This window comes from Euprymna scolopes, chromosome 20 (assembly GCF_053919585.1).
Source record: "Euprymna scolopes isolate OS-2025 chromosome 20, ASM5391958v1, whole genome shotgun sequence".
NCBI lineage: Eukaryota > Metazoa > Mollusca > Cephalopoda > Sepiida > Sepiolidae > Euprymna > Euprymna scolopes.
The window spans coordinates 64,494,020-64,518,789 of record NC_136501.1 but is presented as its reverse complement, the minus strand read 5'-3'; the positions used below and the strand labels follow the sequence as shown (position 1 = coordinate 64,518,789).

Genomic DNA, 24,770 nt, shown 5'->3' with positions numbered 1-24,770 from the left:
AAAGTTTTTGTTATTGAATTAATGGTTTCATTTGAGAAATATTTTGATACTGCAAGTTGGAAAAATATGAAAATCTACAAGAACAATATGTCAAAAATAGCTGGAAAACTATTGTATTTCGTAAACAAAGCTGGATGTCAAAGTTTTATTGCCAGCCAAACATCTGTATTCTTGACTGATCTTTATCTTTCCCCATTGGACAAGAGAAAAAAAAAAAATACAAGACAAGGCTCTATCCGCATCAACATGGCAATCCCACAGAGTAATGACAATCAAACAAAGTCTGGTATTATCATGGGATACTGCTGGTGCACTTTGGGCAAGTGGTAATGATGCTTTGATCCCTCAAGCCATGTCTGAACTCCGTCATCATTTGAAGTAGGATTTGTTGCAAGCAATTCTGCTGTACAAGTAACACCCATTGTATAAACAATTTTTTTGTTTTTTAGGAGTTAATATTCTTAATTCAATCCGTTATCATGGACTAGTGACTTGTCAGCACAGATCACAACAGTCCAGAATTGTCTTCTATGTTTGTTGTATTTGCAGATTAATCCTGATTCTCAACTTGCAAAGCCACTAGGATAGTGGAAAAAATACACGTTAAAAGATTTTAGATGTAATAAAAATGAAATTTTGGTTTAGGATACCATAGACTATTTGTATATGGTATTGAAAAGTATAAGAAAATGGCTGAAGACTTGGGGGAAAAAAATTATTTTTTTGAAACTGAATAATAAAGAGAAATTATTTTAACTCCTTTAAAACTGAGGTTGCATGAAATGGTTTGAATTCTCACCAAGTGAACAAGAGACCATTAAATTTGACTGACAAATTTAATTAGTGATAAATTTGATTTCTTTTTTTTTTTAAAGACTTACCTGAGGTACTTCGATTGTATTGTTCAGCTTGATTTCGTTTAGACTTTGATTTTGTTCTAGGATGAAAAAGAATAAGAAAAAATTGAAATGGGAATGAAATCAGCACAAATCATTTCATATGAACTAAAACTATAATGAAAGTTTAAACTATTTGAAAGGTGTTGGTATACTGACATAATATTTAGTCAAAATTTACAGATTATTTTTTTATTTTTTTTAGTCTAATGAAAAAAAAAATGTCTTAGCATTAAATTTGATCTTAAAAATGATTTCTTATATTTTTCATACTACGATGGTTTTCAATGAATCTTGCTTTCCGGGCTGTTGGAAAACTGCTTCTGTGGTACCAGTATTCAAGAATTCTGGCGAAAAAACGGACCCAATAAATTATCGCCCCATTAGCCTCCTCCCACTTTTTGCCAAAATATTTGAGACCTTAATTAACCATGCTCTAGTCCATCACCTTACAGATGCTAAACTTCTGACTGACAAACAATATGGATATAGACAAGCCCGTTCCACAGCAGACATCCTAACTGTAATCTCTGAACGTATATATCACTCAGTGGACAAAGCCGGCGAGGGCAGAGCAGTAGCTCTAGATATATCTAAGGCTTTTGACAGGGTATGGCATGAGGGTCTCCTTAGGAAAATTAGATCATATGGTATCACTGGTAGAATACTAAACATAATTAAATCTTTCTTAGATAAGAGAAAAATCCAGGTTGTCCTCGACGGTCGTACATCTAAACAATATGATATAAATGCAGGAGTGCCACTGTTCCTTGGACCTCTATTGTTCCTAATATTCATAAATGACCTCCCCGACAAAACTGCGTCTGAGATGGGTATATATGCTGATGACACCACACTCTATAACAGGCATGACAGGAAAACAAATGAACACATATCTAAAGAATTGGCAGAAACACTAGAGGATGACCTCCAATCTGTAGTGGAATGGGGATAAAAATGGATGGTCACGTTCAATGCCGCCAAGACTAAACTAGTTTCCTTCAATAATTACAAGAAACCTTCTCTACCACCAATAGTAATGGCCAGTGACTCCCTGTCCGAGAGTACATCTTTCAAACTGCTTGGCCTAACGTTCACAGGAAACATGAGTTGGAACAATTACGTTGAAAGCATTGCCAGGGCCTCTGCAAAGAAGGTAGGCTCTCTCTACTGTGCTAGAAAATTACTAACGCCCAAAAGTATCCTGTACCTCTACAAGGTCACCATTCGCCCATGTATGGAATATTGCTGTCATATTTGGGCTGGTGCATCTGCTACTAGCATCTCGCTCCTAGACAAGGTTCAAAAGAGAGTCGCCAATCTGATAGGCCCTGAACTGGCGTCTAAGCTTCAGCCTGTCTCAGCAATGAAATGTTGCCTTCCTCTGCCTGTTCTACAAGTATTTTAATGGAGAATGCTCTGACGAACTGCAAGCACTTGTGCCCCCACGACGTAGATACCCTCGACAAACCCGACAGGCAGCTAAATCTCACCCTCACACAGAGATCCGTAGATGTAAAAGATCTTTCTACTCCAGTAGTTTCTTCCCCAAAACCGCTAGACTTTGGAATTCCATTCCAGGTCCCTGCTTCCCCAACTGTACTGATGTGCAGAAGTTCAAGTGTAACGTGAACAGACATCTTGCTGTCCAAATCCCCACATAGTACCCCAGTAGATGTTACCCCTGATAGTAGCCCCCTACACCAAAGTGGCAAGCTTCCTTGTTTGGAGTGAAAATGTAATAAAAAAATAATTAAAAAAAAAAATGTAGAAATATTGGGTCTGTTACCCTTACACACATACCAGCATAGCACATTTGATTTACATTGTTTTTATTTATTGAAAAATAAAAATAAATAGATCTTTTAGCATCAAATTTGGTTTTAAAACTGATTTCTTATATTTTCAATTCTTTTTTTTTTTTTTTTTTTTTTTTTTTTTTTACAAAGGCATCACCACATTATCAAGGCCCAGAGGCCACTCAAGGATAAGGGTTAAAGAGTGTACAGTAGAAGTTGGTCAATATAGTAATCATTAGTAATGAAAATTTGGTAAATTTAATAACTTATATGGAACGGCTCATCAAGAACTTATTTACTTTAGACTTGAACAAAACCATATTGTAGTCAGCCGGAAAGCAGGAAAACGGAAGACAATTCCACAGGCGTGCAGTTCTAAGAAAGAAGCTTTGTTCATGGAATCTACGTTTAGGTTTAGGCACAGATAAAGAGTGGGGGAAATTATTGATAGTGTTTACAGCTAGACGAGTGTTTCTTGTGAAAGTTTGGCGAGGGGGGACCATAGATTGAAGCTCAGTTGAACACTTTCCATGAAAATAACGATACATCAGAGACAAACTCGCAACATCTCTTCTGTGAGATAGAGGTTGCAGTGACGAGAAAAGGACATCTCCTACGAGGCTACGAAGTCTATTTTGAACTCTATCAAGGCAGGCCAAGTCCTTTCTAGCAGCTCCTGCCCAGATGTGGCAACAGTATTCCATCCTTGGACGTACCTGGCTCTTATATAGATAGAGAATAGCATCAGCAGTGAGATATCTACTGGATCGATAGAAAGATCCCACCATTTTTCCAGCGGCCTTGGCAACAGATTTGATATACGTGTTCCATTTAAGATCAGGAGTAATGGTCAAGCCCAGAAGCTTGTCAAAACTTGAGGCCTCCTGAAGACGAGAGCCATTCATTTCAATTGATGACAAATGTGGATTAGAATGTTGATGATGTAAAGAGAGAAGCTTGGTTTTAGATGCATTAAAAGTAACCAGCCACTCCTTTCCCCATTGTACTACGTGCTCAAGATCAGAGGAGAGAGAATTGGAGAGAACTTGCTCGTTTACTGTCTTAGATGTGGTACCATAAATGGTAGTGTCGTCAGCATAAATGTCTACAAATGATGTAAGGATATGATTTGGAAGATCATTAATGTAGATCAGGAAAAGAGTTGGGCCCAGGATGGATCCCTGAGGGACACCGGCATTAATACTGTGAGCTTCTGATTTTTGCCCCTCAACTACTACTCTTATGAACCTATCAGAAAGAAATGATTTAATAATTGAGAAGACTTTTCCAGCTATACCATAGCTAGCGATCTTATGAAGTAAACCTTTATGCCATACCCTATCAAAGGCTTTAGATATGTCAAGAGCAATTGCCCTAGAAAGATTGCCACCGTCGAGAGATTTGCTAATCCTATGCGATATAACTGTAAGCACATCTGCTGTAGATCTAGCAGAACGGAAACCATATTGAGTGTCACTAAGAAGGTTATTTTTGTTGAGATGTTTGATTACTTCTGTATTTAATACAGATTCTAGCAACTTACTCATGACGCACAGGAGACTTATTGGCCTGTACTGAGAGGGGGATGAGCGATCACCTGAATTCTTAAATACAGGGCATACTGATGAGATTTTCCAGGGAGATGGGAAACTATTCTCCTTAAGACAACGTTTAAACAGTTTTGTAAGTATGGGCGCTAGTTCAGGTTGAAGTTTTTTGAGTACTATAATTGGAATACCATCAGGGCCAGTTGCTTTACTGGAATCAAGGTTTTTGATTAGCTTGGCAACATCACGTACAGATATACGTATATCACGTAGCGTGTTTTCTGATACAAGAGGAAATATTGGGGGTTGGCGGTCTTGGTCGCAAAGGGTAGAATTAGCTGCAAAGTTCTTGACAAAGAGTTTGGCTTTGTCTGATGCTGACGAGATTACCTCAGGTCCATTGATAATAGTTGGGATGGAGCACACGCTTCTGTTCAGGATTCTGTTTGCTATTTGCCAAAACTGGTGGGAACCAAGCCGCTGCTCAGCTACTTTGGACTTAACAGATTGAGCATATAACTCTCTTGCGTTCCTTATTACTTTCTTACAATGGTTGCTGGCAGTCCTGAAAACGGCTTTAGTTTCCATACATCTATTACGTTTGAAGCAGTGGAAAAAGTGATTTCTGTGCGCAATGGCAGCAGCACATTCTGGAGAGAACCATGGCTGGCTGTTAGGTTTTTGCTGAAACTTTTTAGAGGGTATGAAATGGTCAATACCTACAATTAACCATTCAGTTAGGTCTAATACTATAGAGGACACATCCTTTTTAAACATGGAATGCAGAGGTAGATCAGATATAAATGTACGGAAGCTATCCCAGTCAGCCTTAGTGTATCGATATACTGTACGATGAAGAGGTACGTCTGGGGACTTATTACATTTCATTTTTATCTTAATTGATACAACAGAGTGGTCGGAAGATCCAAGAGGCGACAGAACAGAAACTGAACATAGTTCAGGGCAAGTTGTGAGAAAAAGGTCTAGTAGGCTCGCATACTGGCCGTCATTATCGGGCACACGGGTAGGTTCCTGAACAATCTGAGTGAGGTCATAGGCAATGGAGAAATCATGACAGAACCTCCCCTCATCATCGGTCTTGTTTGAGTGGGTCAACCATTCGACGTTGTGAACATTGAAGTCTCCACATACGTGAATGTTAGCTGAAGGATAAGTAGAAAGGACTTGGTCAATTTTCTCAGATATGCTTTGAAAGATAGTAACTCCGCTGTTGTGGGGGCGATAGAGAGTAAATATAAATGCAGTAGTGTGAGCTAAAGCAACCCGGAAGCACATATAGGGTAAGTTAGGATCTTCCCTGGAGATGTCCCTCCCACATGGAAAGCTATCTTTTATATAGGCACATATTCCATGCCCATGGCGATCTTGGGGGTCAGATTTAGAAGTTAAGTTAGAGTATCCTGTAATTGCAAACTCATCAAGGGAAATAGCCTGTCCAATGCCAGTTTCACTTAAAAATAAAAGGTCTGGTTTAGTCTCCTGTAATTGGGTTTCAACCTCTGGAAGGTTAGAACGTAGACCCCTGATGTTGGTCATTTTCAATGTAGAAATATTGGATCTAATAAACAAAAATAATAATCTGTGTGTATCTCTTCCCTTTCTGTTTCCTTCTGATAGGAGGTCCTCATTTTCTCAGTTCGGTATTGGTGTTCTTTTTCTACCTCTTCATTTAGGATGCCTTCTTAATATCATATGCAACTTTGTTGTTGGCTACGGTGCTATAAAGTTACTTTCTATATGAAATTCATTGATTCGATCAAATGGATTTGAAAAACTCCAAAATGATCAACAACCAAAACAAAGCCACCTCTTATTGTAACATCGATTTTTTATTTTTGAATTCTGGTTTAATCTGCTTGGAGTGCATGTGTATGTAACACTATCGTGGAACACACCTCTATAAATGCTAATCCACATCTTAGTTTTCTGTTGAGGTCATATTTATCAGTCAATTGATCAATTCGTTTCCCCATCTGCTCTGAGCCATAACCTGCTTTCGATTTTCCTCAACTTGCAACTCAAGACTGTCCTCGACTGTCGCAAAACTCACTGCCACTCCTAAAACTGCTCATAAACTAATTCTAAATAAATCAACCTCTATGTCCAATCGTTTGTCCTGGTTATTGGCACACCTTGATTAACAATCTTATTTCAGCTCCCTTTTGTGTGCCTTGGTGAGCAACTTTCTCTGTATTGTCTTTCTAATAACCTCACTGCCTATAACTTTCTGCTGATCAACTTTATTTTCTCTTTCACTTCCTAACACTTGGGGGAGTGGGGGTCAGTATCACTTTGCGACTCAAACAAGAAGTGGGAATGAGATCAAGGAACAAATAGTGCTCTCACTCTCTTTATTTCAACTACTGCTAGCAAAAGAGACAACATGGTAATTATTTTGAAGTTGTCAATTTTCTCCTTGTACCTACATTTCTATTGAAATGTATCCTCTTGTCTCTTTTTTGAATGTTATCTATTTCTTCCTTAAGTTTTCATGTTGATAATTAAATAAAGTTAATAACACTGATAACATCGGTATGAAGCGTCAACCACTATTTCTTTCAAAGCAGTTTTAATCATAGAAATTTGGAATTCTTCTAATAGGATTCCTATCCAGTATTTCAAAAGTTTTATTAACTGTGAGCAGAGTAAAATGGGTAAGAGTTTAAGCTTTGACATTTTTAGGTTTGTGAGTAGCCCGTGCTAGAAAAGCTGAAAGTGAGATGAACTTGGATTGGAATCAATCCTCCAAACCTGAAGTTTGGAGATTGGAATTGTAGGCTGCCACAAAATGTTAGACTCTGACCAAAAGAAATCAGATATGCTGAAAACGCAGGTACACTGGATATGATTTTTTTTGTAGAAGAATTTAGAAATTTTAAAAGAATTGTAATAAGAAATTTAGAACAGAATTGGTAATTATATCAGAACTAGAAAAAATAATTGGAATCGTCCCATCACTAGTATTTGCCATATTGTTTTGTTCATAATTCAACCAGAAGTAAAAAGAAAAAAAGTGTTATGGAAACACAAGTCTTTTTGAGTGATGCCCATTATAGACTGCTTTCAAATCCATTTGATTCAATTAACTTTCAGTTGGTGATGCTTGAAGACTTGTCTGACGCTCTTGTGACATACCAGATCTAATTTTTTTTTATATGATTTTCTAGCACATCTGGACACAGCTGGCATAATCTAGTTGATAGCCAATCAGTGATTTATATTTTGAAGAATTTTTGGCGGTTAGCTTCCTATTTGTTTTTACTACTAGCGAGTCATATGGACAAAACCACTTGAGGATAAATGTCAGATAGAGTGTCAGTTAAAAGACAAAAAATATTATGAGGATTAGTCCTCTCGTATTTTTTTTTATTTTTCAAATGATGAATGGAGTAGACAAAATTTGATTACATATTTTTTATATTTATGGAAATCACTCAAAACAAAGTGTGAAGCCACTTGATGTAAGGAGCAAACAAGAACGAAAGATGATTATCGCAAAGACAGGAGATGCTTGTTGGTCTTAGTTTTGAAAAGACAAAAGCTAAAGGAAGGAGGAAAACAGGAAGAGAATTTTTTTTTTTAGTTGGGAATCAACATTAATCCAGGCCTGAAGGCCACTCAAGGATAAGGGTTGAAGGTGATTCCACAAGTCTGCTGTTCTTGGAAAAAAGTTACTAAAGTAGGACGCTGTATTACAATAAGGTATCAAAACAGCAAACTGGTGAAGACCAATGAGCCAAATGAACTGGAACAAAGGAAGCAGGTAATAGATCAGACAATTCTAAAGGTCACATGCCATAATAGTAGTTATGGAAAAGAAAGATTACATATAGGTTTCTGCACCTTATCAAGAACCCTTAAATGGGATAGAAATTCACCAGCCCAAATATGAAAACAGTACTGCATACATGGTCTGATATTAGATTTGCAGAGATAGAGAATAGCATCAGGTTTGAGAAATTGTTTAGAGTGACAGAACTGACTTTAAAAGACGCAGAAAAAGCAATAGATCTAATACATGAACTCCAAGAAGGATTTGCTGTTTTATATGTTTGGATCATTCTACCACACCAGAAACACACAATCCTATACAAAAGTCAGATGAAATACAACTGTCATATCTGGGTGGTGTTGTTCAGAGCACTCTCTCTGGCATTGATAAAGTACAAAATAGACTTCGTAATCTAGTGGGTAAAGATCTCTCCTGTTCTCTATAGTCCCTTTCTCACAGAAGACACACTGCTGGTTTTTCTCTACCCTATTGTTATTTCCATCAAATGTGCTCAACTGATCTCCATTTTCTGGTTCCTCCTTGTACAGCATTAATAGCAAGACCTTGCCTTTCTAACTCAACCGAAAAGAACATTCCTTCTTTCCCAAGACGAATTTCCATGAACTTCCCGTCTGTAGAAAACATTACTACAGAACCGCCTCCCTGCAGACTACAAGATGGTCATCTTAAAATCTAATGTCATTAAATACTTGTCATCTACTATCCCCCAAAATAATCAAACACTGTTCAATGTTAAGCATTTTCAATCTTCTTTTAATATTCTTCAACATTCAAGTGACAATCCATCCACCTCATTAACCGTTAACATCAAATGCCTTTTGATAATATTGTAATCTACAGGAAAGCAATTCCATGAGAATGTGTTTCACAGATTTAGATTTATATACAAAACTGGAGCTCCTGTGAAACAATTTATTATTTAAATTTTTTTATAAACTAACCACCTGATGCTTCATCTATAATTTATGCAAGAAAATGTTTAAGTCTATGAAATTATTTCTAAAAAGGAAAAGAAAACTTATGTTAAAACTTACATAGCCAGGAATGGGTGTTTGATCAGTTCAGCGCATGATGCACGCTTTTCAGGTTCCGCAACGAAACAGCTGCAAAAAAAAAAAAAAAAAAAAAAAAAAATCATTCAGTAAATATAAAATAATAAAATATAACACAACATAATTATAATTGTACAGTATATAAAACTAGCCTACCAGTATCCCAGCATTGCCCGGGAAATCAGATTATATGACAAAATTTCAATGCCAAAGCAATATAGAATACATGATGAATAATACTAAATGAAAGTGATGTTAGCAATATTAATACGAAGATCAATAATGAAAAAATGTACTACTATTACAACTAACAGTAATATTATTGATAATAGTAAGAAAAAGAAGAGTAATAATTTAATAATAATGATAATAGTAATGTCAGGAAAAATATAACATAAATAATAAGCATACAACTGACAGCAATTCTCATAATGATACAAATAGAACTAAGCATATTGATCAAAGTAATGCTAATCATCATCATCATTTCATATGAATCCAAAGATTCTATTGTTGACATTGGTTTCCCCGGTATTTTTCTAATCAGAATTTTTTCTAAAAAGACATCAGAGATTACGGGAGAGACCACGTGAAGTTTGCTAACATCTTAAGTGAATGATTTTTGTTGAACGAACTGGATTCAAACATGAGACACCCAGGTCATCAGTCTGTGTCATTAACCACTTGACCACCATCACCTTCCAGTAATAAATAAATCAACAACATTAATGATATTAATAACAGTAAGACAAATAATCATAAAAATAATTCTAACAATCATATTGAGGATAGTAATATTATAACAGTAATAATAGAACCAAAAAAAGAATACTAATAATAATAAATCAAAATAATAAAAACAAAAAATATGAAGAATGTAGAAAATCAAATTAGTAATATTATTAAAATATTAACATTAATAAGAATACCAGGATCAACTACAATGACAATAATGATAACAACAACAATATTAATAACAATACTAAAAATACTGATGATTATGTGTAACGGAATAACTCCCATAACCGAAAATGATGCATGGCCAGGGTAGGTTCCGGATATAAAACCGGATATAAAATACTTCCTTTGCTTACCGATTGTGGTTTGATAATTGTCAAGTGAAACTGGCCATGTTAAGAATGACTTCATGTACTTCCATTAACTTTCCACAAATAAATAATTTTATTATTCAGAAAGCCGTTCTTAACATGGAGAGGGAAGGGGTGTTAACTATTCTGTACTGTCACCTAACAAATTGATACTTTCCGATTACAGAAAGAATATGGATTTCAGAATAAAGGTTCATGTAAGAAACGGAAACTGACTGAAAGTAAAATGAAATACAGCCCCCCCCCCATCAACCGAAATAAAAAATAAAATGTTTAATTTTATTTTTAACTATTCTGTACTTTCACCTAACAATTTAATAAATAATTTTCACTTTCTCCTTTGTCCCTATTTTTTTCTCTCTCTCACTTCCCCTTGGCCTATTCTAAACAACTCTGCTGACCTCCTCCACTAAATCCCAAAATCCATGAAAATTCAAAGAAAGAAAACATGAAAAAACATAAAATCACAACTTCCAACATAAACCCCAACTTTAATGTCTCTTTCTCTAACACCAGGTGTCTACATTCCAACCTTTCATTTCGTTGAAATCCAATTATGGGAGACCAAATCTGACCTGTTGTTCTTATGTGAAACTGACATTAACTCAACTGCTTCCTTAGCCGATTTCTGCATCAAATGCTAATTTCACATCTAAATCCAATCCTCAAAATCGCACTTACAGCATTAATATTTGCCATCTACTGTCCACACAATGATGGAGTATCTTTGAAAGTATCACTTAGTAAATTGATCGTACCCTGTCAGCTCATCCCTCTGTCAATATTCACATTTGTGGAGATTTTAATGTTCACAATGCTGAATGGCTAGTCCACTCAAAGAAAACAGATTTTTAACTATTCTATACTTTCACTTAACAATTTAATGAAATAATATCATAAACGCCTAACAATTTAATAAAAACATAACAGAAAAACCATAGTCCGTAAATATAAAGTACCTTTAGCATAAAAAATTGTTAATGTTACGAAGTAAAAAAAATGTTACAAAGTAAAAAGAATGTTACGAAATAAAAATATGTTACGAAGAATGTTACGAAGTACAAAAAATGTTACGAAGTACAAAAAATGTTACAAAGTAAAAAAAAAAATGTTACAAAGTAAAAAAAAAAATGTTACAAAGTAAAAAAAAAATGTTACAAAGTAAAAAAAAAATGTTACAAAGTAAAAAAAATGTTACGAAGTACAAAAAATTTTATGAAGTAAAAAAAATGTTACGAAGTAAAAAAATGTTACGAAGAAAAAAAATGTTACGAAGTAAAAAAATTGTTACGAAGAATGTTACGAAGTAAAAAAAATGTTACGAAGTAAAAAAATGTTACGAAGTAAAAAAAAATGTTACGAAGTAAAAAAAAAGGTTATGAAATAAAAAAAATGTTACAAAGTAAAAAAATGTTACAAACTAAAAAAAATGTTACAAAGTAAAAAAAATGTTACGAAGTAAAAAAAAAATGTTACGAAGTAAAAAAAAAAATGTTACGAAGTAAAAAAAAATGTTACAAAGTAAAAAAAAACAGTTTATTGAGTAGTATGTTGTGGTTTCATAAACTAAACTTAAACGACTCAGTAAACTGTTTTTTTTTTATTTATATTTAAAAAAAAACAAACATTAACAGTGTTAATTATTTTAAATGGTGCTTATGCAGAATACAGACCGGGGTGTTTGCTGTATGTTTTTATTCAATTAATAGCAGACAACCCGGCGTTACCCGGTAATAAAATATGCATAAATATTATATTTTAGTTAATGCAGATTTCTTATTTATTATAAACAGAAATACTGTAACGTTAAATTCCTCTAACAAAAAAAAAAAATGAAGTAAAAAAGAAACAGAAAGAAACTGAAACATTTACATTGTTTTTTTAAACAGTTCACTTCTTGTTAGTAAAAAAAAAATATTCGAGCTAAAACCAAAACCTAAAGACAGTGAGTCAAGTACGATAACCATTAGACCAACTTGTCACGATCTTTACAAAGTGTTTTCAAACCTACTTATTCTTAACATAAGGGAACTGTCATGTTTCACAACTGCACATGCGGTGACCTCCAAATACCAATTTTTCATTTTTGACCCCTGAGCAGCCCTTTTTTCTAGATGAAAACGGATTAAAAAGTTTTCCATATATCTGAATAGTTCAAGTCACTAGATCAAAAATTTGTTGAGTATATAGGTTGAAAAGTGTCCTCACACACATATGCTCACTTTTATAGATATATAGATTAGGTAAAATACAGAATAGTTTAAAAAACAGATCCCCGTCCGTATTCTGCATAGGCGTCTAAAAAGTTTAATTATGTTTTTAAGTTGACTAGAAGTGGATATTTTATTGTGACCAATTTGAACATCTAAAATGGTTGGCATGTAAGTGTCTATTTAAACGGAAATATTAGTTTTCTAATTTGCTATATTTTAAGGATTTAAAAAATATAGTTCTCCTAATCTCCCCAAACTATTAAATACTTGTAATTTATTATTGAAATGTAATTCTTATGAGGAAAGTGTATAACTGTTATAAGTGGCGACTCATTAAAAAATAAAAAAAGTTCCTAGTGTAATCAGTTGATATGGTTCCCAGACAATTTGAAAAGCTGGTAGCGAATGCTGGCGGCTATACTGAATTCTATGCTAAAATTTTTTTTTATGGAAATTGCTCCAGATAAGGCATGAATCTACTTGATGTAAGAAGCTGAAATACTACTTCAAGTTAAATAAACTAGCTAACAATAAGTGCTAGATGGATAGATTCCAACCCAGAAAACACCAATTCTTCATCAGAAATATTGCTCTTGGAAAGTGAGGAATAAAAGGAAAATGAGAGTTACTAGGTTACCGAAAGTAAACCCAAGGTTCACTCTTTAGTCTCCTTAAGTAAACTGAATTATATGTGTAAAATTTATAACAATCAAAAAGTAGAAAAAAATTGAATATATAATGTCAACCATTACCTCATAATAAAATTTTTGGCTGAATCTGACATGCTTTCGGGAATTTCAGGATGAATTTTATAAAAACCAACTTTAAACATGGCTGCTTGAGGAAGACCAAGCTGAAAAAGAAAATTTTTTTAATCTCTTTTTTAAACAATCATAAAAAATATGAGTGTACACATTTTTCCTTTTTTTTTTTTTTTTCAACTTCATGGATTAAGACATTGATTTATATGGATATACATATTAATGCAAGCACCGATGTGGGAGAATTTTGATTAAAAACAAATTTTTTTTTTTTTTTTTCCATCAATTCTGATGAGCTGTTTATTATGTTCCTTTAGAAATCTTTGTATTTACTGAAATTCCCAGACAGCTATTCGGCATAAACACCAATGATTTTTTTTGTTTTTTAACAAAATATGTCCGCTGTTCAACGATTACTGAATTCAAGTACATTATTCTTGGGCCTATTTTTCCACTATTTTCTTCCTTCTCTGCATGAAGGTCACAGAATCAAGATTCTAGTTTTTATATTTAAAAAAAACACTTTTTTTTAACCTTCATGCTTAGAGACTCTTTATAATTACTTTAGCTGTACTTACCTATAGTGTTTTTACTTGCAATTTATTTTTTTTTTAAATATTTTTATTCTAAACAAGGAAAGGTAACTTTGTATTCACGAATACAGAGTTATTTGCTCTTTGTTTTAACTTAGTGTTCATATGAAAATAAGTCCGACCCAAAGTATGTTCTAGATGGAATTAAATTATTGCTCAATAATGTTTTTATTTGCAAGTTATTTAATTTTTAAAAAACTAATACTTTTTTTTATCCCAAACAAGAAAAGTAACCGTATGTATACCTTTCTTTGAATAAAAAAAAAAAATCAACATAAGTGGTTTGTGATCCGTTTATAGAATGAATGGCTTACCATGAATAAACTTGTGAAATTTTTTAAAGGTATATATTATTGCTAGACCTTTTTCGATCTGACTATAATTCGTTTTCACTGGAAGTAAGGCCCTTACAGCATGGGCAATCGGTTTAGTTGATCCATCTTCAAATTTGTGTAGAAGTACAGCTCCTAAACCATATTTGTCTGATGCTACAATTAATTCCATTTTTAGACCGTAAAGCTAGATTGATAAACCCATTTTTTTAAAATACTTGATTCTTTTTTCATTTTTTTTTTTTTTTACCTTTCTTTAGTAATTCATTTCAATTTGTGCATTTTTGGAATATACAAACTATAGTAATTTTCTAAACCTAGGAATAACTGTAATTTTGTTATAGTAGCTAGTCTAAGTATGCCTCTTATAGCTTCTGACCTATTTGAGTTAGATTTTCTTCCTTTATGATTAATTATTTGACCCAAATATTCCATTTTGTTCATGCCAAGTTCACATTTTTCAAGGCCCATTATTCTTGATTCTCTTGAATACTTCTTGAATATGAATTTTACGTTTTTCCACATTTTTTATTTTTTATCAGAATGCCATCTAAATATACTATTAAAAAATCCAGATCAGCTAGCATCATATTCATAATTTGTTGAAATAAATTATCTTTTCCCTTCTTGCATGCCATTTTAAGCCACATTCATAAAAATTTATTTTTGAAAAAAAAAAAAAAAAAAAAAATAGTCATTTGTAAAATTATTGCAATTTTTTTCTTTCCTTCGGACTCGTTACAATCTTTCTCTTCTATATCCCATTTTATATTTAGTAACTTTTGACATTCCTCTGAAACCTTTTGTAGCTTTATTTTCATATCTTGTTCAATCATTGACAGTATTCTCGAATATATTTCTTTATCTTTTGCTGCTATTAATCCCTGAACAAAAATTAGACATTTAAACATGTCTTTCTTAACTTCCTTGATCCTGAATAATTCACATTATGAATTTACTTTCAGGCATATATAATAAATTCTTCATTTTCTTTCTTGACAACATATCATGTTCACCAGATATTTTCAACAATATTTCAATCATTTCTTTAAACGAAATATCATCCAGTTTTTTTGGGGAAGTTTTTTCTTTTTTTTTATATAGGCATCACCACTTATCAAAGTCGAGAGGCCACTCAAGGATAAGGGTTAAAGAGTGTAGAGTAGTCAAAAGGACAATATAGTAATCGACAGTAATGGAAGTTCGGTAAATTTGTTAACTTAAGTGGAACGGCTCATCAGAAACTTGTTTACGTTAGACTTGAAGACAACCATATTATAGACAGCTGGAAAGCAGGAAAACGGAAGACAATTCCACAGGCGTGCAGTTCTAAGAAAAAAGTTTTGTTCATGGAATCTACATTTAGGTTTAGGCATAGATAAAAAGTGGGGGGAATTATTGATAGTGTTTTCAGCTAGACGAGTGTTTCTTGTGAAAGTTTGGCGAGAGGGGACCATAGATTGAAGTTCAGTCGAACACTTTCCATGGAAATAACGATAAAGCAGAGACAAACTCGCAACATCTCTTCTGTGAGATAGAGGTTGCAACTAAGAGAAAAGGACATCTCCCATGAGGCCATGAAGTCTATTTTGAACCCTATCAAGGTAGGACAAGTCCTTTCTAGCAGCTCCTGCCCAGATGTGGCAACAGTATTCCATCCTTGGACGTACCTGGCTATTATATAGATAGAGAATTGTATTTTTTTTTTTTTTACACAGGCATCACCACATTATCAAGGCCAAGAGGCCACTCAAGGATAAGGATTAAAGAGTGTACAGTAGAAATTGGACAATATAGTAATCATTAGTAATGAAAATTCGGTAAATTTGTTAACTTATATGGAACGGCTCATCAAGAACTTATTTACGTTAGACTTGAAGACAACCATATTGTAGTCAGCCGGAAAGCAGGAAAACGGAAGACAATTCCACAGGCATGCAGTTCTAAGAAAGAAGCTTTGTTCATGAAATCTACGTTTAGGTTTAGGCACAGATGAAATTCATGTTCTTTGTATTTTCCTGAGCACCTAATTTTTGTTCTAACATTTTTTTTTTCTTTGTTAGACCACAATTGACACCTTTTCAAAAGAATTTTTTCATACATTCTGAAGTAAGTTGAAAAAGTTATTGTCCATAGGTTTGTAAGGGAATTTCAATAAAGAATTAATAAACCCATTTTGGTAGAAAAAAATCTTGCGCATTCTCTTTGCTTCGTTAATACATTTTGGTTTCTTGTTTTAATATTTGCTTTTGTATCTTTAACTGCTGCTCCTGTTGTTGTTGTTGTAATTGAATTTGTTGTTGATGATGGTATTGTAATTGCAATAATTCAATTTGTTTTTGAATCAATTTATTCCATTCTCCCCAATGCTTTTGTTGTTGTTGCATGGCAGAACACATGGTTTCCGAAAATTCTACCAACCGTTCCATAATTTTTAAATACAAGAAAACTTCATTTATTTTTTTTCCAACAGACTACTTGCCTGTAACTATTTCAAATTTCCTTCTCTTCTCACCTGACCCTGCTAAACCAATCAGAGCCTTACTATCTAATAATTAAAAAAGAAATTACCTCTGTAAACGGTAGTTTTCCAGTAGCCATTTCTACAACTGTACAGCCAAAGGACCAAACATCTGCCTAGAAAATAAAAAGTAAAATTTGATAAGTAACAATACATTATATATATATATATATATATATATATATATATATATATATACTTTGCATATTAGTGAATCTATTGATGATGGCTCTGTTTCTAAAGCAATAGCTCTTGACATATCTAAAACATTTTACGGGATTCGGCATAAGATTTCCAGCCAGGAACAACTGAAAATGTCCTCTCAATTATAAAATTATTTCTCTAATAGGTTTAATATTAAAGTAGTTGTTGACGGGCTAAAATCTGAAGTTCATGGTATTAACACTGGCATGCCTCAGGGATCTATCATGGGTATCATCTTCTCCTGACCATTAACAATCTCTCAAATCATATTCTACAGTCATCTGTTGACATCTATGCAGATGATACTACCATTTATAGCAACACTTCAAAGACCAACAAAGACCAGGATCTTTCTGATTCTCTCTCCTCCAATCTGAAGTGTATGGTACAATGGGGTAAAAAAATGGTTAGTTACTTTTAATGCATCCAAAACCTCTATCTTTTCACCACCAACGCTCATATCCCAACTTGGCCCCAGTTGAAATGAACGGCTCTCATCTTGAGGAAGCACCCTGCTTTGACAAACTTCTGGGACTGATCTTCACTCCTGACCTGAACACTAACTCGTTGTCCTCTCTCAACCTTCCAATAATTCCACTGTACTCCTTGTGTACCCAATGCCTGCAAGTATCACAGAAAATTGAGTTAGTAACATTCACTCTTATGCCTTTGTTTTCCATAGCATTTCTTTCAAGTTTTGAACTTGGCAAGTAAACCTTCCATTATTTCATCGTCAAGTACTAGATCAGCATGGGACTTTGTGTGAAAGAAACAAAAGCAGAGGATGTTATATTTAAAAATGATAGTGCTTATATAGTACTAGTCACAAATGAAAATTGCATTTCAAGTAAGAACTTTTTGATATACTTATGTATCATGCAGAAATAAGTATCCCCACCAAAAATTATAAAAAGTGGATCAAGTTTAATTAAAAATCATTTCTATTTCAAATAGTAGTTTGATTATGCCACAGCTTTCATTTGTAATTGGTTATATGATAGACTGACTTATCTCCCCTGCTTTACAGGTACTTCCACTCTTATCAATGGTTGATCAATAAAATGATAAGACTTATTTTTATTTTTAACTAGTATGGATATCCGGCATTACCCCGGGTGGAGAGAAAGCTGGTATACTAAGAATATCGAGCCCCACCCCCTGAAAAAAAAAAAAAAAAAAAAAAAAAAAAAAAATCAATCAAAACAACTTTTGTTTCAATTAAAATAGCAGCTAGTGCCTATGCGACCGCAAAAAAAAAAAAAAAAGTCGCAGTAGGCAAGCTCGAACCTGTGATGCGAAAAAGGAAAAAGAGATGAAAATTGCTAATGTGCCAGCTGTCACGGCCGCAATGACTTATGATGTCATGATGGGTCGAAAAAACGTTTTTTAAACATACATTCAGATTGCTAGGCGTATGACTTGCAAAAATTGCGACGCAAAACGTGACTCCTTGTAAAAAACGGCCCAGTTCACCCAGATAGAATTAATCTTTTTGGCCAATTTTTACATATTTCTCATTCGAGAGATTGATTTTTCTAACGATACCAATTTTGTTATAGTCCAATGTGTCTGTCAAAAGATTTTGGCAGACACACACATACAAACTAACACATACACATTTTGCCTTTTATATATATAGAAAAAATAAAAAGCTCTAATCAATCTTCTACTTGATCATTTTTTCTCATTTTTAAGTAAATCTATTGAAATGCGATTTTCACTCATGACTAATACTATATAAGCACCAAAATAACTTTTCCCCGGTCAATATATACTTTTCCTCTGTCAATTTACTTTGACATTTTCAGAAAGTGTGTGTGAGTATCAATCCAAATACATACTCTCAAGAGCTTTGCCACATGCTTGAGAACAAACTAATAAATTATTTTGTTGTCATCATATGTAGTTTAGGTCATATTGAAGCACTATTTCCAGGACATATATACTAAAAATAAATGTGACCTGTTGAATTACTCATTGAGCTTGGGTTAGATTTTGTGAATCAGGTAAAAATGTTAGTTTACAAAACCAATTAAATATATAAGAAAATAAATAGAAGAGATGGGTCACATCATTGCAAACATTATTTTGCAATTACTTATAGAATTTAGAACATAATATAATGTTATATAATATTATTTTTTTATTAAATTAACAAAATCAGTTTTTTTTTCTGAAACTCAACTACATTTTTTTCCCTCATTTTTCTTTTCATTTTGCCGATATCAACCATGAAAAAAAAAAAAAAAAAGCTAATTTGGATTTTTTTATCCATGTGTGAGCGGCTCACACATGGATAAAAAAATCCAAATTAGCTTTTTTTTTTTTTTTTTGCTCACTATATCTCTTTTCCTTGTCTCTCCCTCTCCATAGGTTACATAGTATTACTGTTCGTAGTGATAGTTCCTTTGTTTATAATAGACTATTCTAATTTTTTAATTCTCTTTATCATCGTCAACAATAATAGACAGAGAGTAATAACAGTAGGAGTCATAAATCCGGCATAAAATAAGAGTTTGAGAATATGAGGGCTGTTCAATTAGTCATACCTCTGACCCACTTCTCAGAGCAATAGAGCAAGAAAACTTGGCATGTTTGTTAGTCTTTCCTTGCATAGGAACCAATGAAGAGCTACACATTTCTACCATTGTTTAATGCAGTTCTGGAGACTGTTTTTATGGAACACCTCAAGGCTGCATCATCAGGGAAATGGTTTTCTTACAAAAACAACTTCATGGCTGGGAAGAGGTGAAAGGTCGGGAGAAGGGGGGGGGGTTACCTGTGCCAGTTTTTCCAACTTCTTAATTTTGATGGCTATTTTTAATTTTCCCAAAAGTAAAGCATAATAAGCTCTTGTAATTGTGGTACCCTTTTGCGAGGAAATCTGTCACTACTCGATCCTGGTCGATGACTATAAGCATAACATTGTCAGCATTTGCAAGTGGAAAGTTCAAGTGCTCCCATTGCACTGGTTTGACTTTGGTTTCTAGAGCCTAGCGATAGACCCAGATTTCATCTGGTGTAATCAGTCTTTTCAAAAACTTTGACTCTAAATTCATCCTTGAACACTAGATATATTCTCATCTCTGAAAATGTGTCAGCAACCTGGGAATCCATCTGACAGACATCTTATGCATATGCAAATGGTCATGAATGGCAGTTTCTGGAGACCCTTTAGAAATCTTGACCTTTTGGGGCTATTTGCTGAATAGTCACCTGCTGATCTTTCAAAATAGCAGCCTTAACTTCACCGACAGATGCCTTATCAATGGCAGAAGGGAGGCGACCAGATCTGGAAGCTGTTTCCACATGTTTGAATGATGCCAATGTTTTACAAGATTATACGATGGGCATCATTACCATACATTTCTTTCATTTCATCATGTCTTCTGTGATGCGCATCCTTTCAAATACAAAAATGAGATCACTTCACGACACTCAACTTTATCCATTTCACACCCGATTTAATTCAAACACCTGTAAATCAGAAACCATAATTAGTTCAGAGCCATATAACTCATGGAGATATAAACCATTGCACACGCAAAATTTCAACTACAGGGTGGTCAAAAAGTCAGGTAACATTTTAAAGAAAAACGATATTAGCAATACACGTATATTTAAGTACCATACATTGAAATATAAAATGAAACAAACATGAAATATGTTTATTTTGTTAATTGTCGTCCATTTCTCTCTATCAATCGCTGGAAGCGATTAACCACTGATTGTGTAACAAGTGTAATCATGTCAGCTGATATCCGCGCAATCTCCTCTTCAATAAATAACTTTAAAGACGCTATTGTATCAGGCTTCTTGCCATAAACGCTATCCTTTACATAGCCCCAAAGCCAGAAATCAGGAGGGGTAGTTTATATATTACACTCAAATATTTAAACAAATAATATTAAACGAATAAAGATTATAATGGATCATATTGTTTTTTCTACCTTTAACATGTTACCTGACTTTTTGACCACCCTGTAGATGAAACAGTCGGAAGTGGGTCAGAGGCATTACTTTTTTTAATGTTCTTATACTTTTCAATGTTTTTTGTTTTGTTTTAGCAAGTGATATTTAAATTTTAATCATTATGTTTTCTTTTTCATAATAACTAAAGTCTCATATCATGTGACCAAGTAGCAGTCATTTATTGGTCGACTCAAGTCTAAGTTTATTTTCTCTTTTCTCCCTATTTTGACAAATATCTTTCTCTTTTCTGGTTTAATCATTGATAAACAACATTGGTTGTCCACTGTTCCAATTTTGTTGAGATAAAAAGCATTTAATATCAAAAAAAAAAAAAAAAAATACTTACAGGTGGTCCATAACCACGGACACCTTTGTCAATAACCTCAGGTGCCATATATTGCATTGTCCCTGAAAAGATTAAAAAATATAGACTTAATATAAGCAAATCATTTCAATTGTTAAAAATAAAAAAATAATTTATGTAAAAGCAAAAAAAAAAAAAAAAAAAAAATGGCAGAAGTATTCTGAAGCAATTGAAATCCCCCAACCAAAATTACTTATATATTCATGAACATTTTGTCTTCATTTCAAGACTTTCTTGAGATGATAGATTTGAAGAAATGTATTGTTTCAAAGAAAAAAAAAATCACTAATTCCATGCCATAAATGCATTACACATATTGAAGTTTAACAGCTATGGTTTGAAAAAACAATGAAGATATACGTAATAATTAAAATCTTATAAGCAAGGGGTTGATATTCAATAAAGATAAAGTTTTGAATCACAAAATAAAAAATTAAAACATTGAAATGAAAAAGTAAAAAAAAAAAAGAATTACACAATCAAAAGAAATGTCATAAACACACCAAATATTTTCAAATATTGTACTTGTATTTTATTTCTTCAAATCAATCATCTTGAGGAATTCTTGAAATAAAAACAAAACATTGATGAATATAAAAATGATTTTGGTTTTTCCTTGTTCCATCGTTTTGGAATATTATTTCCATAATTTTCATCATAAATATATAATGTTCACATGTATAAACATTCAAGCAATAAAATCTTTTGGAATATGTCATTTTCTGCCTTGACTTTTGTTGGAAATATTCTTAACACGACTTTTTAGGGCAATTTGAATAAGTGACTTTATGCAAATTACCCATTATTACCTGAGAGGCTATATAACCCCCCCCCCCCAAAAAAAAAAGAGAATTTGGACAAAAAGAGATCAAAAAGAATTTACTGAAAAAAATGAAAACGCTTCTCCTCACCTCTGTTACCTAATTTTCTTCAACAAAAAAGAACAGTCTCCAGAAAAACCGTTTTGGAAACTACTAAACTTCAAACTGACATAAGTTTTACTCTTTATGGTATTTTTAATTATGATTGAATATAATTTGTTTTTGAATGCAATAACTTGTTGGTTTTTAATTGCCTTCATCCAAAAAACAGAAGGGTGTTCTGCTACAAAAGATTGTTCTTTTCTATAAAAAAAAAAAAAAAGCGTTAGAAATAACTAACTCAAGAAAATTTCTAACACTTTAGTTAAACCCCAAAATAATCATTATAAAATAACTTTTTCATTTTTCAATTCATGCCTAAGTGCATGTTTAAAATAATTAGTTTGGAGTTCCATACCTGCTAATGTATTTGCATTCGGGTTGATTCCGGACAATCGCTTTGAGGTTCCAAAATCAGAGATCTTTAATTCACCACTGTATGTATTCACGAGAACATTATCCCCTTTGATGTCTCGATGGACGATTTTATTATCATGCTTAAACAAAGAAAATGAAATAGATTTTAATGAAAAAGTTTTTATCACATAAAATACACCCACATGCATATATATGACAACATTTACATGAATAATAATTAAAATACCAAATTTCATGTCTGTAGATCAAAAATTCAAATGTCGGGCAAAGACTTCCCACTTGTGAAACGGCTTCTCTGTTGATTACCTCTTGGTTATTCTCAAATCCAAATCACCAACTTTTTAGGCCACCCTATAACTAATTAAATGCAGTTCATACCATTGTTAATATTAGGACTCCAATAGTGTTCCCCATCTTTTGTCTGGTAATCATTCCTGTTTGATTAATCCTTATTTCTGAATGGTTCTTTTTTTTTTTTTTTTTTTTACATAGGCGTCACGATTTATCAAGGCCAATAGGCCACTCAAGGATATGGGTCAAAGAGTGTACAGCAGTCAAAAGGACAATATAGTAATCAATAGTAATGGAAGTTCGATAAATTTGTTAACTTGCTCTTGATAAGTAATTAACACAATAGTAAAAAAATATTTATGACTTTCTCTTAAAATGTCATAATAAACCGTCTTTCTCTCTCTCCGCCTCTTTCTTCTCCTCTTCCTTTTAATTATATACATTATTCTTATCCTCCAACCACTTTTCTTAACATTCATGCTTTATTTATATCATTTGCCCTTCCTCCCGCTATCTAAAGCATTCTTATACAGATGAAAAATATGCATCACTTATGAAGGCCAAGGGCTGTTCGAATATAGGAATTAATGTTACAGAAGTATACGTCATGATCCTGAGGTCTTTTCTTCTCACCCCTTTAATTATTTTAATCTCCTCCTCCAATCACGTTTATTATTTCCGTCTCATTAATTCTTATCCTCAAGTGGCAGTTGGACTTCATAATGTTAAATTTTTGATCTACAGACTTGAAATTTGGTATATAGAGAATTCAGATCCGTGGAAAACTTTTTAATCTGTTTTAATCCGGAAAAAAGGGCTGCTAAGGGGTCAAAATTGAAAAATTGGAATGTGGGATGGCTCTGGATTTTTATCTGTTTTCAACTGTTTCACGACTGTGCATGAAAGTCATGACAAGCTGGTATTATTGTTATCCTACTTGACTCACTGTCATTAGGTTTTAGTTTTGATCTCAGCTCAAGTATTTCTTTTTACTTACAAGAAGTGAACTGCTTAGAAAAAGCATAATACTCGCATGCACATCTCAGTTTCTTTCCAGTTTTTTTTTATTTCATTTTTTTCTAAAAGGAATTTATCATTACATTTAATACTAATGGTATTTCTGTTTATAATAAGAATTCTGCATTAAAAAAAATAATAATAAATAAAAAAATAAATTAAAAAAATTAAAAAATAATATTATGTGTATTTTACAGCCAGGCAATGTCGGGCAGCCTGCTAGTATATATGTAATGACAAGAAATGATTCCTTTACAAGTTTAAAAAAAAAAAAATTAAAGAGTTTAAGCTAACAATGTGTGTGTTCGTTTCACTACTTTACGAGAATTATCGATTTTTTTTTAAAACTGTTCTCATACATAAACAACAAAAGATAATATAGAAAAGAACTAAAAATTCATACTTATATATGAAACAATTTCACATACTTATAAAAATATAAATATTTATTTTTTTACATTCACAAGTAATACCCAGAAATATGCAAGATGTGAAAACTTCCTTGCGAGATATGAAAAAAGTGAAACGATTGTATGTCGATCTACCATTGTGCTGCAGTTAGGTGAGAGAGGAGCTGCCATACAACTAATCCCAGATGTTAAGAGGAATAACTTGCGATACTATCAAGGGCAGCAGCTAAATGTTGTCCATGCTATCTTCATCCTTTGTGGCTGTATAGAGTTTACATCCACCACTTGCACTCATCATTATTATTTGTTAAAATAGTTTGTGCTGAGGAAAGTAATAAACAGGATGTATTATAGACAAAGAGGTTATATATCATGAGAATCAGGAATCAGCTCTAGCCAAAAGTTATGCCAGATGATCGTTTAAGAGCATAGAAGTTGCAATTGAATAGTTTGGTATGAATGTTTGGGTCAACCAGACATATTTTTAAGATAGTGTATATTAATTAAATTATGCACTTACAACCTCAGTATCTCTCTCTCTCTTTGTTTGTCAGGCTAACAAAACAAGCATGGTCAA

At 33.1% G+C, this 24,770-nt stretch overlaps 1 protein-coding gene across 15 annotated transcripts in view; it reads right to left on the bottom strand.

Annotated features, from left to right (window-relative positions):
- LOC145241450 (mitogen-activated protein kinase kinase kinase 15-like) overlaps nucleotides 1-24,770 on the bottom strand; it is a 391,615-nt gene that overhangs the window by 118,497 nt on the left and 248,348 nt on the right. For all 15 annotated transcript variants that reach the window (XM_080104421.1, XM_080104425.1, XM_080104411.1 and 12 more), the window contains 6 exons: nucleotides 22,456-22,594; nucleotides 21,160-21,221; nucleotides 16,688-16,753; nucleotides 13,183-13,283; nucleotides 9,091-9,159; nucleotides 882-937 (listed from right to left, as the gene is read on the bottom strand). In XM_080104421.1, coding sequence (XP_079960547.1) covers nucleotides 882-937; nucleotides 9,091-9,159; nucleotides 13,183-13,283; nucleotides 16,688-16,753; nucleotides 21,160-21,221; nucleotides 22,456-22,594 — 493 coding nt within the window. The remainder of the gene's footprint in view (nucleotides 1-881; nucleotides 938-9,090; nucleotides 9,160-13,182; nucleotides 13,284-16,687; nucleotides 16,754-21,159; nucleotides 21,222-22,455; nucleotides 22,595-24,770) is intronic.